This window comes from Microcaecilia unicolor, chromosome 12 (assembly GCF_901765095.1).
Source record: "Microcaecilia unicolor chromosome 12, aMicUni1.1, whole genome shotgun sequence".
Taxonomy (NCBI): domain Eukaryota; kingdom Metazoa; phylum Chordata; class Amphibia; order Gymnophiona; family Siphonopidae; genus Microcaecilia; species Microcaecilia unicolor.
This window is the reverse complement of record NC_044042.1, coordinates 13,411,757-13,426,343: the sequence shown is the minus strand read 5'-3', so window position 1 is coordinate 13,426,343 and position 14,587 is coordinate 13,411,757. Positions and strand designations below refer to the sequence as shown.

The 14,587-nt window shown below is 42.4% G+C and overlaps 1 protein-coding gene across 1 annotated transcript in view; it reads right to left on the bottom strand.

Annotated features, from left to right (window-relative positions):
- LRIG2 (leucine rich repeats and immunoglobulin like domains 2) overlaps positions 1 to 14,587 on the bottom strand; it is an 81,669-nt gene that overhangs the window by 51,531 nt on the left and 15,551 nt on the right. The window contains exons 2-4 of the mRNA XM_030220609.1: positions 7,035 to 7,103; positions 2,920 to 2,994; positions 1,495 to 1,629 (exon numbers count right to left, since the gene is read on the bottom strand). Of these exons, the coding sequence (XP_030076469.1) occupies positions 1,495 to 1,629; positions 2,920 to 2,994; positions 7,035 to 7,103 (279 nt within the window). The remainder of the gene's footprint in view (positions 1 to 1,494; positions 1,630 to 2,919; positions 2,995 to 7,034; positions 7,104 to 14,587) is intronic.

The following is a 14,587-nucleotide window of genomic DNA, read 5'->3' as shown; positions in this document are numbered from 1 at the left end:
CCTTTGTGCTTTCTCCTGCTGCTCTAATCCTGTGGCACACCTTGCTTCCCAGATTGCTCCTGCTGTCCCCCCCACCCCACCTGTGGACACTCTTCTCCCCAGCCTGCTTCTGTTGCTCTCTCCTTCCCATGCTACCTACCTCCATTTGTCTAGTACATAAGTATTGCCATACTGGGATAGACCAAAGGTCCATCAAGCCCAGCATCCTGTTTCCAACAGTGGCCAATCCAGGTCACAAATACCTGGCAAGATCCCAACATCCTTGCCTTGACTGCAGAAGTAAGAGGTGGTGGTGAATGGCTGTGCATCAAGCCATGTCCTCTTCCTCTGGACCAGCTGCTCACTAAACTGTGTGGGTCTCCATATGGCTCGGCGGGTCAAATGAACAGTGGGGCCTAGGCCAGCAGAAAACGACAGCCCGATGTTCAGCCATTCACCTCCTAATGCTGTGACTTAGAAGGGGACAGAGGCGAACAGAGAAGAGCTCAGTGTACGGCGGCAGTTAAGAAAGCAAATAGAATGTTAAGTATTATTAGTAAGGAATGGAAAAAAATGAGGACATTATAATGCCTTTGTATTGCTCCAAGGTGCGACCACACATTGAAAACTGTGTGCAATTCTGGTCACCGCATCTCAAAAAAGATAGAATTAGAAAAGGTACAGAGAAGGGTAACAAAAATGATAAAGGGGATGGGATGACTTCCCTATGAGGAAAGGCTAAAACAGCTGCTACGGCTCTTCAGCTTCGAGAAAAGATGGCTATGGGGAGATATGATAGAGGTCTATAAAATAATGGATGGAGTGGAATGGGTAGACTTGAATCACTTGTTTACTCTTTCCAAAAATACTAGGACTAGGGGGCATGCGATGAAGCTACAAAGCAGTGCATTTAAAATTAACTGGAGAAAATATTTCTTCCCTCAACGTGTAATTAAACTCTGGAATTCATTGACAGAGAATGTAGTAAAAGCAGTTAGTTTGGCAGAGTTTTAAAAAATGGCTTGGATAGCTTCCTAAAAGAAAAAGTCCAGAAGACATTATTAAATTGAACTTTGGAAAAATCCACTGCTTATTTCTAGGATAAGCAGCATAAAATGTATTACACTGTTTTGGGATCTTGCCAGGTTCTTCTAACCTGGATTGGCCACTGCTGGAAACAGGATGCTGGCCTTGATGGACCTTTGGTCTGTCCCAGTACGGCAATACTTATGTACTTGTGAGCTGATGCTGGTGTCTGTACAGAAACTCCCAGGAGTACTTTACAAATCTACTTGAGTCCTCACCTCGTTTAATTTCCTCACTGTCCAACTTTTAACTCAGGTATCACAGCAACAGTTTTCAGTGGACTCCCTCCCCTCTCGACTGTAGCTCCCTTTGGCACCAGGTACACATGTACTTTGGACTCCATGTAGGTGTCCATATTGTGCCACAGCTTGGGTTCCCTTTCCTAAAGGGCTGTTAATAATGCTTCCTTAAGAATGCTTTCATACTTACAAGTACTTGATCTGCATTGGCGGAAATGAAGAGGCTTTAATTTCTGAGATGAGGTTGGAGCTGAGATCCAGAGTCTCTAGGGAAAGGTAGAACTGGAGATACTCACTAGTTACTTCCAAAACTTTATTATGTACTCTAAAAAAAAAAAAAAGAAAACACACAGGGAAAAATTATAAGTAGTAGCCAAGCAAGTATCATGTGATGAGCTTTACAATCCTTGGAGAAATGGAAACACATTAGGATCTTTCTCCTGCTCTACATTTCAATGGAAAAATCTCTTGATAAATGAAGCGCCTTTCTGGTCTGGCCTCGAGCAATTTCTCATCATTCCAAGAGAAGGGAGTGGGCCTGTGTTTAAAAATCACAACACTGTAGGCTAGTATTTTTTCAGACTACAGAAACGTGACTTCTGGACCAAAGATCAATGCGGTCTTGACAGCTTACCATCTTTTGATAATTCTTATAGCTAGTCCAATCTTGCTATATAACACAAGACTACTTTTGGTACAGTGGTACTCTGAAATAGTCAATGTTTTTTCTAGGAAAAGTGATTAGGGGTCTGTGATTCCTTATTTCTGTAAGTAATTGGTATGAATTTGTTTTCAAGAACACTGAAAAACTTGTCACCCGACCAGGAGAATTCCCAGAAAAATATAGAGTGGAGGAGTGGCCTAGTGGTTAGGGTGGTGGACTTTGGTCCTGGGGAACTGAGGAACTGAGTTCGATTCCCACTTCAGGCACAGGCAGCTTTTTGCGACTCTGGGCAAGTCACTTAACCCTCCATTGCCCCATGTAAGCCGCATTGAGCCTGCCATGAGTGGGAAAGCGCAGGGTACAAATGTAACAAAAAAAAAAAAAAATTTCCAAGTATAGGGAAAGGAAATTAGAAGTTGTAGAGTCTCAGCTAACTGTCCGGATTGACAGCCGGTACATCAAACTAAGTTTTCACATATGCGTGGGGGAAAGAGGAGTTGAGCGAACACCAGTGGATAATCTCTTTGTCTGGTGGGGCTTGGGGATTCCTGTCAGCCATAGCAGCAAATGCCGGTACTGCACTATGAGGCGGCACAGATCTCTGAGGCCACCCCACTCCCCCAGCTGCAGCTGAGCAGGTGAGTGGGGAGGAACTTAAGAGGGTGGGGGGGGGGGGGGGGGTCCAACAGCAGGCGTGCTGCATCTGTTTGGAAGGGTAGGTGGAGTAGGAGGCACTTTGAGGAGGGAGAGTGCAGCTGAATAATCAAGACTTTACTGTACTAATAGCTAGGAAGAGGAAACAAAAGATAAAAAAGTTTAAAGACAATAAAAATGGATCCCATGCAGTCATTTCCCAGATTCCAGTGCTGTTCATATGGTCTCCAGCACAGACTTGCTGCCTTACATTCCTTACAAGGCAGCACACAAAACACGAATAAAGTGTTTACTTACAAGGACAGAAGAGTGATGTTCATAGTTGCATCTCCCAAGTAAGGAACTGCAGTTACTTCATTGTAATTCATCTTCCTAAGGGTGAAGGAAAAATCCTTATAGAAACCTTAACATAATTTGCATCATTAACAGTTATGGATAGTAACCTTTGTCATGAATTCCTAGAGCTCCAACTCTTTTTGCAGCCATGCCATTCTCTGACAGGCATGATAATTCTTGTGTTAAAATACAAATCCAGTGCCTCAGTTTTTATTAGTGAATAAAAGGGCATGCAAACTTTTAAAAAAGGCTTGCAAACTAGTGCAAGAAAGCTGAAGGTGTACTGGGAAATTTTTCATCCTATTTTCAGTTCTAAGGGAGATGTCAAATCAAACCAATTATTACATTTTCTGCCTTATCTTTGCTCATCCTCCGCTTGTCAATGAAACACTTCATGTAACCTACCAACTAAAGAAGAAATTATTTTTCCCCTTTAGTCCCATAGACCAGTCCAGAACATATGGGTTATGCCCACCAACCAGCAGATAGAGACAGAGAGCAAGAGTTGTAAGCTGGGTCCTATAACGATATTGTGCAGCTTAGCGCCTCAATATTTCAATTCACAAAAAGCAGTGATACACATTACTTTTTTGCTTGAACTGTAGCGTCCAAATTACTCCTCCCCAACAACTGTAACATGAGAAATGAATTCTTAGAAAGACACAGAATAAGTCTACTGCAACTTCAAGTGCATTTAGAAGTGCTGACATGGTAGGGAGTCACTGGACTGGTATGATGGGACTAAAGGAAAGAAAGTAACAGGTAAGACCTAATTTCTCCTTCCTTAGTGTCCTCACTAGATCAGTCCAGAATATGTGGGATGTAGCAAAGCACTTCTTCAGATGGTTGGAATTTAGAAACCCTGTCCAAAATAGCTCAGCACAGAACTCAGATATCAGTTGTGTTTTCACATCTAGCTGGTAGTATACACAGATGACCGGCATGCCACTCTGCAAATGCCTATCAGAGCCACTGCAGATAACAGGTGGCTATATCTCTAAGACAACGTGCTCTTAAGTCATTAGGAAATAGTCTCCCCCTTCAAGGTGTAGGCCGACAAAATCATCTGTCATAGCCAAACAGCAATAGCAGCTTAAGAGGCTACTTTGATGTCTCCAGGTGCTCCAAAGAGAATAAACATCTTTTAGGACTCTGTCATTCATCAGCCATCTCCATTAGAAAATGGCACAGGGACAAAGTTTGTCTCCAACCCTGTGTGCTCTGTTCCCATCTGTCCAAGCCTCAAACACTTATGATTTTATATTTAAATCTTTTCATTAAAGTATAAAAAAAGAATATTCTGTACAATTGTTCATAAGCCACAAACAGAAAACAACAACAATGAGCAACTGAAATACCACCCCCCCAAACCCAACAATATCTGCCTTCTACTACTCCAGGGAACTCTAATCCACCCTGTTAAAAATGTCCAAGGGGACAAAATACAACCCGCTCTGTTTACCCTAGCAGGGGAAAAATGTGCTCTATGAAGCACTGTTATGATTTTTTAATCTGTGGATGAACAATAAGTCAATCAATCACCTTAGGATTCAGTCTAGTTCTCCTGTCTCCCATAGTCCTTCCCATAATAGAAAAATGTCCCCCAGAAGATGTGCTGGTAGCAGGAATGAACAAAATCCTTTGTGTAAGTTGCCAGTTATGGGCAGTATTTTGCTTGTTTTTATAAAAAATAAATAAATAAAAAGTTTGATGTAGGGGTGTCTCTCTCTCACCCCCCTGTAATGCGGGTGTAATACAACTGTTACATAGTTGTATTACTGACTTATAATATTTTTTTGGTACCTCCATAGTGATGGCATTGAACAGTTTGTGTGTTTCCTTTGATTATGAGAGTAGCATCCGCAAATTAGGCCAACCTCGCTTCCAGCTAGGCGTTATGGCACCCATCTTGTGTTGCTGACTGCTGATGTCAGTTCATGCATGCCCTTGCCATGATCGAGCTGCACACTGTTGCTTGAAGCCTCAAAGAGGCTACTTCAAAGGCTTGTTTCAATAAGCCTTCTAGCTTCTAATCCTTTACGTAATGCCCCTTTCCACCGGCAAGGTGGTTTTTAGTCACCACCGTAACTAGAGTCTCCACCCTGGGAAGCTGCAATTTATTTTTCTTCTCTGGAACTAATGGGTAGAGGCAAACCACTGCTCTTCCCACTCTGAGCCCCACATCCGGCGAGACCCATTCTGCTGTAAACAGGTCCTGAAAGTCTGGATGCATCGGGAAGGCCTTAGAAGAACCTGTAAGCTCCCTCATAGCCTAGTGGTTAGTGCAGTGGACTTTGATCCTGGGGAACTGAGTTTGATTCCCACTGCAGCTCCTTGTGACTCTGGGCAAGTCACTTAACCCTCCATTGCCCCTGGTACAAAATAAGTACCTGAATATATGTAAACTGCTTTGAATGTAGTTGAAAAAACCTCAGAAAGGCGGTATATCAAGTCCCATTTCCTTTTCCCTCATGATCAACAAAGATGGAACTCCTGACACTGAAGCAGAAGACTCCTCAATGGAAAGAACTGCCAATGCCTCAGAAATAAGAGTACTGAGCTCCTCTTTATGAAAATTTCAGATCAACTCCTTCCTCTAACGGCTCCTTCAACGATAACTCCTCTGAATAGACCAAGGCCACATCAGATAAGGAGGGACAAGCAGAGACAGCCTCATCTGTCCACTCCTGGAGATCTACATGAGTTCTCATAGGAGCTGGAGGGGCAGCAGGGCAAGAAACTGAAGCAGCAACTCTGACTATCCCAGCTTCAGTAAATACGCCTGGTGTAAGAGCAATATAAACTCCGGAGAAAACCAAGATCCTGATGCAGCTGAATGCTCTCTGAGGCCCTGAGGTTGAAAAATGGCGGCTCAGGCAGAGGCTGCTCCTCACTGCCAGTCTGTCCCTAGAAAATGGCGCCTGTTCTGGCACATCAAACTGTACAGAGGCCCTGCAGGAGAAGCCGAAGATCCTGGAATATTTGGATGTTGCACCAAATCTGAAGATGTGCTGCCATCAACTGTTTTCTTCGCGTCCCATGAGATTCCCGACCTGCAACGCCTTGACACCGGCTAGTGGGTTTCACAGTGGGAACACTGCTTAACTGCCTCCATGAGAGTCACCATTCACCCCAACTGCAGCACAACTTGTCCCAAGTTCCAAGCAGTGAGCCAGGATCCCTCCCCTGCACCAAGTGGAATTTGCAGCCCTCCAAGCGGTTCCAAGGCAAACTTCAGTTGGACTTACCATTGCCAGCTTACCACAGATGAGAAAGAATCAGGACTGAATCTGTACCGTGCTCTCCAGCAAACCTCTTTCCTTCTACTTTCTTTTTCCTGTTTAATTAAATTGTTTTTTTTAAGGTTGTTATACTGGAAAAGGAGAGCTCCACAGGAAACAGGGGAGAGGTGAAAGGAAGGAAGAAGTAAATTCGCAGGGCACAAAAGACAGGGATCTGAAGACCTCCAGAAATGACTCTGCAGATCAAGCCATCCATACAGCTGAACTGGGGACTAGCCGCAAAGCACTCAGAACCAGAGTCTGAAGAGTGTGTCCATCCACCTGCTGGAGATAGAAAATATTGAGGCGCTTGACTGGATACCAAGGCAGATATGTCTCAGCGCAATTTTCAGATGATAGACAACTATCCCAAAGGTTCTGGAATAGTGGGAAGCTACATAATGGAGGAGTGGCCTAGTGGTTAGGGTGGTGGACTTTGGTCCTGGGGAACTGAGGAACTGAGTTCGATTCCCGGCACAGGCAGCTCCTTGTGACTCTGGGCAAGTCACTTAACCCTCCATTGCCCGCCGCATTGAGCCTGCCATGAGTGGGAAAGTGCGGGGTACAAATGTAACAAAAAAACAAACAAACTGCCCTTTCCACCAAAGGTCTGGGTTTCCCTAATGAGCAACAACTGTCATCATGATTTCCAATATTAACAACTGTTTATATATGCAGAGCTCTCAGATATTCTAAAAACAACACATTTAAGTTTGTATATACATCTTGAATATTCATAAATACATTGTAATTCTGAATCACTGGATTTAAGGTTTAAAAAAACTAGAAACTTACACTTCCTGCAGTGTATGTAGGTCCAGATTGAGGCTGGAGTTCGATGTGAGCCGGTTGTGACTTAAATCCCTAATGAACAGTAGAAAGGGAAACGTCACTGTCAATGGAGCACACCAGTTACTTATGCATGCGCAAAACAAAATCTCTTAATGTGTATACAAGGCAGGCAAATAGAAAGAGACAGAAAATAATGGCAGATAAAGACCACATGGCCTATCCAGTCTGCTCATTCATACGAATTACTAAGCTCTACAATCCCTTCATCTCCCTCAGAGATCATGTATGCTTTTACCAAGCTTTCTTGAACTCAGATCGTTTTTATCTCCACCATTTTCAGCAGGAGGTTGTGCCATGTACCCCTCACCCTTTCCATAAAGAAATATTTTCTTAGATTACCCCTTTTACCTTCATCCTATGCCCTCTTATTGGAGGGCTTCCTTTCAACTGAAAGAGACCTACTTCCTGTGCATTTATGCCACGGAGATATTTAAATCAAAGAATGCATTACTTTCAAAATCTTCCTTCCTTTCACCTCGTCCCTGTTTCCTGTGGAGCTCTCCTTTTCCATAAGATTATCTATGGCGAAGCCCCGAGTTATACGTCTGGCCTTATAGCCCTACCAAAAAGAAACACAATTGGATCATCACGATCATACCTAAATATTCACCACCCCAGCTGCAAAGGACTCAAGTATAAATCAATCCACGGATCCAGCTTCTCCTATATAAGCACTCAACTATGGAACGCATTACCAAAAGCCATAAAGACAACGCACGACCACCTCAACTTCCGGAAATCACTGAAGACCGATCTGTTCGAGAAGGCATACCTTACTGATGCAACTTAAGTGCCTGGACTCAGCAACACAACAAAACCAACGAACATTATATAACTCTTCTTCTCTCGATTCTATTATGTGTCTGGAACATCTCATTCTCTACCACATCACTCTGTATTTGTTTCATCACTGGAGGCGGCTTACGCTCTCCCCCAATCCAGCTCTCTGGTCCAATAAACAAAAAAATTGGTCAGACAAGACTTAACTGACCATATACATATATGTGTGACCATCTCTGGGAAAACATGACTAAAATCACTAAAAATTAAAGAAAGAAAAATGTTTTAATGAAGTTCATTAGAGCAAACAATTTCTAATACAACAGTCCAAAATGCATCCTTTTATGTGAAAAATAAAAAAAAAGTTACAGAAGTTAAATCATAATTTTTTCAGACTGCTTATGGACCCCTGATATGAAAATTACACAGTTTCAATATTTTGAATCTGCGACTTCGGTTATGTTTTCCCAGAGACGGTTACTATATAAACAAACGTGTGGTGGTGGTGGTGGGGGGGGGTCTTTTACTAAGTCACAGTAGCGTTTTTAGCTCCCGGTACAAATCAGCTGACAATATAATGGGTATCTCAGCATTTGCCGCCAGCTGATTTCTACCATGGGCTCAAAATGCTACCGTGGCTTAGTAAAAGACCACCATTATTTCTTACATCTATATATTAGGTAGCTCTTGCTGGTACTTTCTGCATGTAACTGCTCTGATTTGCTCCTAAATTTTGCTCAATTCATTTTGGACACAATTCTTTCTGTGCCCCCAAGGTACTGATAAATGTAGAAACTCTGTGCCACTGTATGCAGAACCACGGGGGTAGAGAGCACAATCTGTCAATATTGTTGCATCTCATCACCATTGCAGACTATTTCCAAGATTTCAACCTTTCCTTTTTCAATCATGGCACCAAACCAAACATGCCCATCATTCATTCCCACAGGCTGCCTCTAGCACTATGGTATATGACATCATCATGGGAGTTCAAAGTCTCCAGAGTTTACCGAGAAAGGCAATTTAAAATCTAGATAAACAAAAATCAGCTATCTGAAGAAACTCACACAGGTTTGGAGCAAAAAATAATCACCAGCCTCAACAGAGTTGGACATGGAAAAACAAGACAAAATTTCAAAGGTGGAGGCAATAAACCTGTTTCAAAGACACACTAAGGGGTCCTTTTATCAACCGGTGGTAGGGCTACTGCACACAAAAGAGCATTACCGCCAGGAACGCCCGGGCGCCCTGCGGTAGGGTTTGTTTTTGCTGCTTCCCATGCCAGAAAATAATTTATTTTCTAGCGCAGGGGGCGGGTAGTAGGCATGCCTGGCCGGAATTAACACTGTGTTAGCCCTTACGGCCTACTAAACAGGTGGTGGTAAGGGCTCAGGCAGTAAATTCCCACTCACTAATTTTGATACGAGCGCATGGCCATTAACTTGAAAAAAAAAAAAAAAAAAAAAAGGTGTTTCCCCTCCGTAGAAGAAAGTGGTCTGGTGCATGGCAATTGCATACACCCACTGTACAGCAGGCCATTTTTACAGTAGCTTGATAAAAGGGTCCCTTAATTTTTTTGCCTGAGGATTTAATGAGTTTTGTACCTTTTAAAAGTACAATAAAGCCTCTGCTAGAAGACAAATGAAAGCATCTGAACATTAAAAAACTTGCAGTGCGAGTTCAAGATGGCCGCTGAATAGGACGGACGCGTTTTTCGTCTCTCTCTTACCTGGGAAAAAATATCGCTGATATGCCGAAGAGAAGGGGACGGGCTGCGGCGGCAGCCTCCCAGCAGCCAAGGAATATTCCCTCTCTCGGCTCGATTGAACCATTTTTACAGAGAGCCGCAGGCATGGCTACTTCGTCGTTGGGCGGCCCGCTTGTTCACACACAAACTGGAGAAAGTGAAGTGAACACAGGGCTGGAAGTTTCGTTGAGCCCCGACGGCAGAGAACCTCCTCCTCAGCCAATTGGCAGCAGTTCTCCGAAGATTGCGTACTCAGCTGCGACGACCGGAGAGTCAGGAAGTGGAGGAGAACGGGAGGCTATTCTATCCTCGACGGAAGGTTTGGGAAGTTTGTTAACTCCCATCTTAACTGCTCCCATACAGAGGAGATCTACTGAGGAGATCATAGGAACAAATGGGAACGTGAGTCTGTTACACACTGAGACAGAAGAATTATTTCCTTTTAAAAAACCTACTGAAGTAACATTAGACAATCTTTGGCATCTAATTGTGGAACTTGGAAGGGCTTTATGCCCTCAAACAAAAAAAATGACAGAAGACATTGCCTTATTGGATGGGAAACTGAAAGAAGTGGAAATTAAACTTAATTCAGTGGCCTCACAGACTGAAAATTTTGAAAAAGAAATACAACATATAAAATCTGTGCAAACAACAACTGTTAAAGATTTGGTAAACCTTAGGAGAAAATCGGAGTTTCTGGAAAATAATCTTAAAAATAATAATTTGCGCTTTATAAATTTTCCTATGCAGTCCTTGATTTCTCCACGGGAAATGTTAAGAAATTATTTCAGAGAGGTCTTGGAAATTGGTGAAGAACAGCTCCCTCCTATTTCACAGGTTTATTACATCCCCGGTAAAAAAGATGAACAATTACTAAGTAATCAGGCAATAGATGTCTCTGCATTGTTAGAAAATTCAGATAGTAATAAAATCACTGCTTCAACTTTACTTGCCACGGTTGCGTTGATCTCAGACAAATCATGGATATTAAAGAAATTTTTCCTAAAGAAAGAAAAAACCTTTAGAGGATTACAAACTCGGATTTTTCCTGATTTGTCAAGAGACACGCAGAAGCGTAGGCAAAAGTTCTTGCAGTTGAAATCTGAGACGCTCCAATTAGGAGCAACGTTCTATTTAAAATACCCATGTAAATGTTTGGTTAATTATCAGAATGTCAAATATGTGTATTTTGACCCTTCCCAATTATGTTCATTTTTAACATCTAAGAAAGCTCTGTAAATGAATATATACCATGTTTGAACGCTGAAATCTTTAATTTAGCTACAATTTATTTGAAATGTTTAATTTCTTTTCCTATATCTCCAGCTGTTTGAGTACTTGAACTCATTAATTGTGGACTTTAAGTTTCTAAAAAGGAGAATTTTTTTCTTTCCTTTTCTTTAGTTTTTGGAATATTATTGTAAACTAATAATCTTTAGAAGCTTTCTTTCTCAAGTAATAATTGCTTGTGATTTAATGAAATAATAATAAATAAAATAATAAAAAAAAAAAAAAAACTTGCAGTGCTTTGTGATACTTCTGGCTCCCTTCCAGCAGAGATGAAACCAACTAGGTTTGTGCTGACAGTTCAAGTGTTCAGTGTCAGCTGGCTGGCACCACAAGGGGATCTGCAAAGTGGTGCAGACAGACAAAAGGAGGAGAGCGGGAACAGTTCATCAGAATGCTGTATATGCTGTTAACAGGGGCAGACATGTCAGAACAATGTTTTCATTACAGCAGAATTGCTGTGTGTCAGCTGGCTGGATTCATAGCCTTCTGTAAGTGGAGCCTTTTTCACCTTCAGCTGAACCACAGCCCATGAGGAATGCAAATCTAATGCTCAATTGCTTATGCTTGCCTTACACTGTCTTGAGTGAACGCCTTCAAAAGGCAGTAAATAAATTCTAATAAATACATAAATTGTATGTTAGAGGCTTCATGTTGGCATGCTTCAGAATATATTTGTTCTTAAGCTTCCATGTATGCAATAAAGAATTTCTTTGTTATTAGCTCTGGCTCTGAATAAGTCTTCATACATTATTCAGGATCAATCAAGGCCAATAAGTGAGAATCCCGTCAAACACAGGACAGATATTTATAAAAATGTATATACCCTCTTCTTGAAGCAGAAGAGGTCCACCCTTAATAGTGTAAATACTAAGAAAAAAAAACTACAATATTAAAATTTAGGAGTTAAAATAAAATATAGAAAACATTTAAAGCCCTGGATGAAAAGTCTATGTGACCGAGATCAGTCATAGCTCTGCAAAGCCAATGCTATGAGGAAAGAGAGCAATACGGTTTGTATAAGCATAAGACTTATACGGTCTGTGCCAGAGCCGGTGGTGGGAGGCAGGGATAGTGCTGGGCAGACTTATACGGTCTGTGCCAGAGCCGGTGGTGGGAGGCAGGGCTGGTGGTTGGGAGGCGGGGATAGTGCTGGGCAGACTTATACGGTCTGTGCCAGAGCTGGTGGTGGGAGGCAGGGCTGGTGGTTAGGAGGCGGGGATAGTGCTGGGCAGACTTATACGGTCTGTGCCAGAGCCAGTGGTGGGAGGCGGGGCTGGTGGTTGGGAGGCGGGGATAGTACTGGGCAGACTTATACGGTCTGTGCCAGAGTCAGTGGTGGGAGGTGGGGCTGGTGGTTGGGAGGCGGGGATAGTGCTGGGCAGACTTATACGGTCTGTGCCCTGAAGAACACAGGTACAAATCAAAGTAGGGTATACACAAAATTAGCACATATGAGTTATCTTGTTGGGCAGACTGAATGGACCGTGCAGGTCTTTTTCTGTCATCATCTACTATGTTACTATGATTTCTGGCTTCATGAATGCAAATTTATATCCATCTATCCTGTATGATATCTCTTGGAGTCCTTTTTTGTTAAGACCTTTTAATAAAACAATGCTAAGTTCAAGTCTAAACCCTGTTTTCAGCAGAATTTCAGCAAGAATAACCACAGTATACAAACTGCCTGACTTTTAATAATAACTTACAGGCTGCAACAATTAACTTTATTTCATTTCATTGGAATGTGTTTTCCAAATCATTTTCTTTGCAGATAAACAAAATTTAACTGTGTCCATATGTCCAAGAAGGACAATTCTATCTGATTCTGATGTCAAAGTCTGTTTTCTTTACGATCATTGGGGAATGATTACAAGGTATTTGGTGTGGCCCAATGTGGAAGCCTTTTTAAAATTAAATACTTGAGTGGGCTGGGGAAGAACTGCAAGTTTTGTTTTTTTTTTACTTGAAAAATGTTTTGTCTTGTTCCTATAGGTCTGCAGAGGTGTCTAAAGCTATAAATGTTTAGTCACGTCACAACTACCTAGACACTTTTCTCTCCTATTTTACAATATCCAGAAAATCTCAAATCACTGCACTGAGTCTCCTCAGCTGGGAACCTTTTTCTATAACCCAGCAATAAGGGGATCTAAATTTGACCACTAAGTCTTCACTGCATGACGGGTCCTCCCTACCTCTGCAGCAATTCCCAGTCTTGGTCAGTATGACGAACAAAGACCCTCAGCTGGAAATTGAGGCCTAATCCTCTGCATGGCAGTGCTGAGTGCTGCCACTGAACCAGTCCAACTATTACGAACAAGCACACGCTTACAGAAAAGGAACTTGTCAACAATTAAAATACTGCACAATCACTGAGGACCTTACAACAAGAAAAGGCCCAAACCAAATCAGAGATATGTTAACATACGAAGATGCAGGAAAGAACGACTATCTTCTATCACCTTATAAGCATTATTTATGAGCACTCAGTCATCAATGGAATAAAGTTAGGTAAATCCATAAACAGTTCTGGCTACATTTTAAACTGTCAGTCTATAATGTTTATGGTTTTCATACATAGAAATATTTAGGAAAAAGGAAAAAGACCATTTTAATAAGATTGCATCTGCTTGGCATTCTCTCTACATCCTCCACATCAGAAGGCAAAAGCATCCAAATTTTTAAAAATATATAAAAAATGTGGAGCAGTAGTCTAGTGGTTAAGGCACCAGTCTTGACATCCAGAGGTGGCCAGTTCAAATCCCACCGCTGCTCCTTGTGATCTTGGGCAAGTCACTTAACCCTCCATTGCCTCCGGTACAAAAATTAGACTGTGAGCCCTCCAGGGACAGGGAAATACCCAGTTTACCTGAATGTAACTCACCTTGAGCTACTACTGAAAAAGGTGTGAGCAAAATCCAAATAAATAAAATGCTAACTGATCCTTTCCTGGTGGGGTTTTCAGGATTACCAGAATGAATATTATATACATAGTCATTACATGACTATTCCATGTGGTAATCTGGAAAACCTGACTGGTTAGGTGTGCTTGCAGGGTAGTATTGAGAAGCACTGGTATAAAGAATATGATTCTACCCCTCCGAGGGACACCACCTTGCAGTGGTGGAGGGGCTTCTGTGTTTCAATGACTCAGAGGGCTATGCTGAAGGGTTACCCATATCAGACAGGCCTCTGAGGAGAAACCAGACAAAGAGTGTCCCAAACTAGGGAGAGTAAAAAGATGGCGACCTGAAGCTCGTATGCTCAACAGCCCAGCTGTCCGCTGAAGTTCTGTCTCTGTTTACTTGAAATTTCCTCTTTGCAACTGCAGTTACCTTAACTGAGAGGAAGGGGACAATCGGGGGTCAGCCGCCGATGGCTAGAGTTTTGTCCCCTGTGCAGCCAAGTGTGGGACCGCTGCGTAATGAGCTGCCCACAGATGACTGGGTTGGTGAGTCCTTTGATTAGCGCCGGCGAAGGAGCATCGACGCTCTTGGACCTGGAAACAACTTCATCGCTCCCGAATCATTTAACCACCATGTCCAAAGGAGTGGAGGAGTGAGATAGGAGTCCATGCTGAAATGGAAGTCGTTTACAGCTGAACGCGAGTCGGCGGTGCCACTCCTAAACACGTAAGAACTATCAGCTTGGAGTTTTGGGCTCCCGTGGAGGTTACACTGAA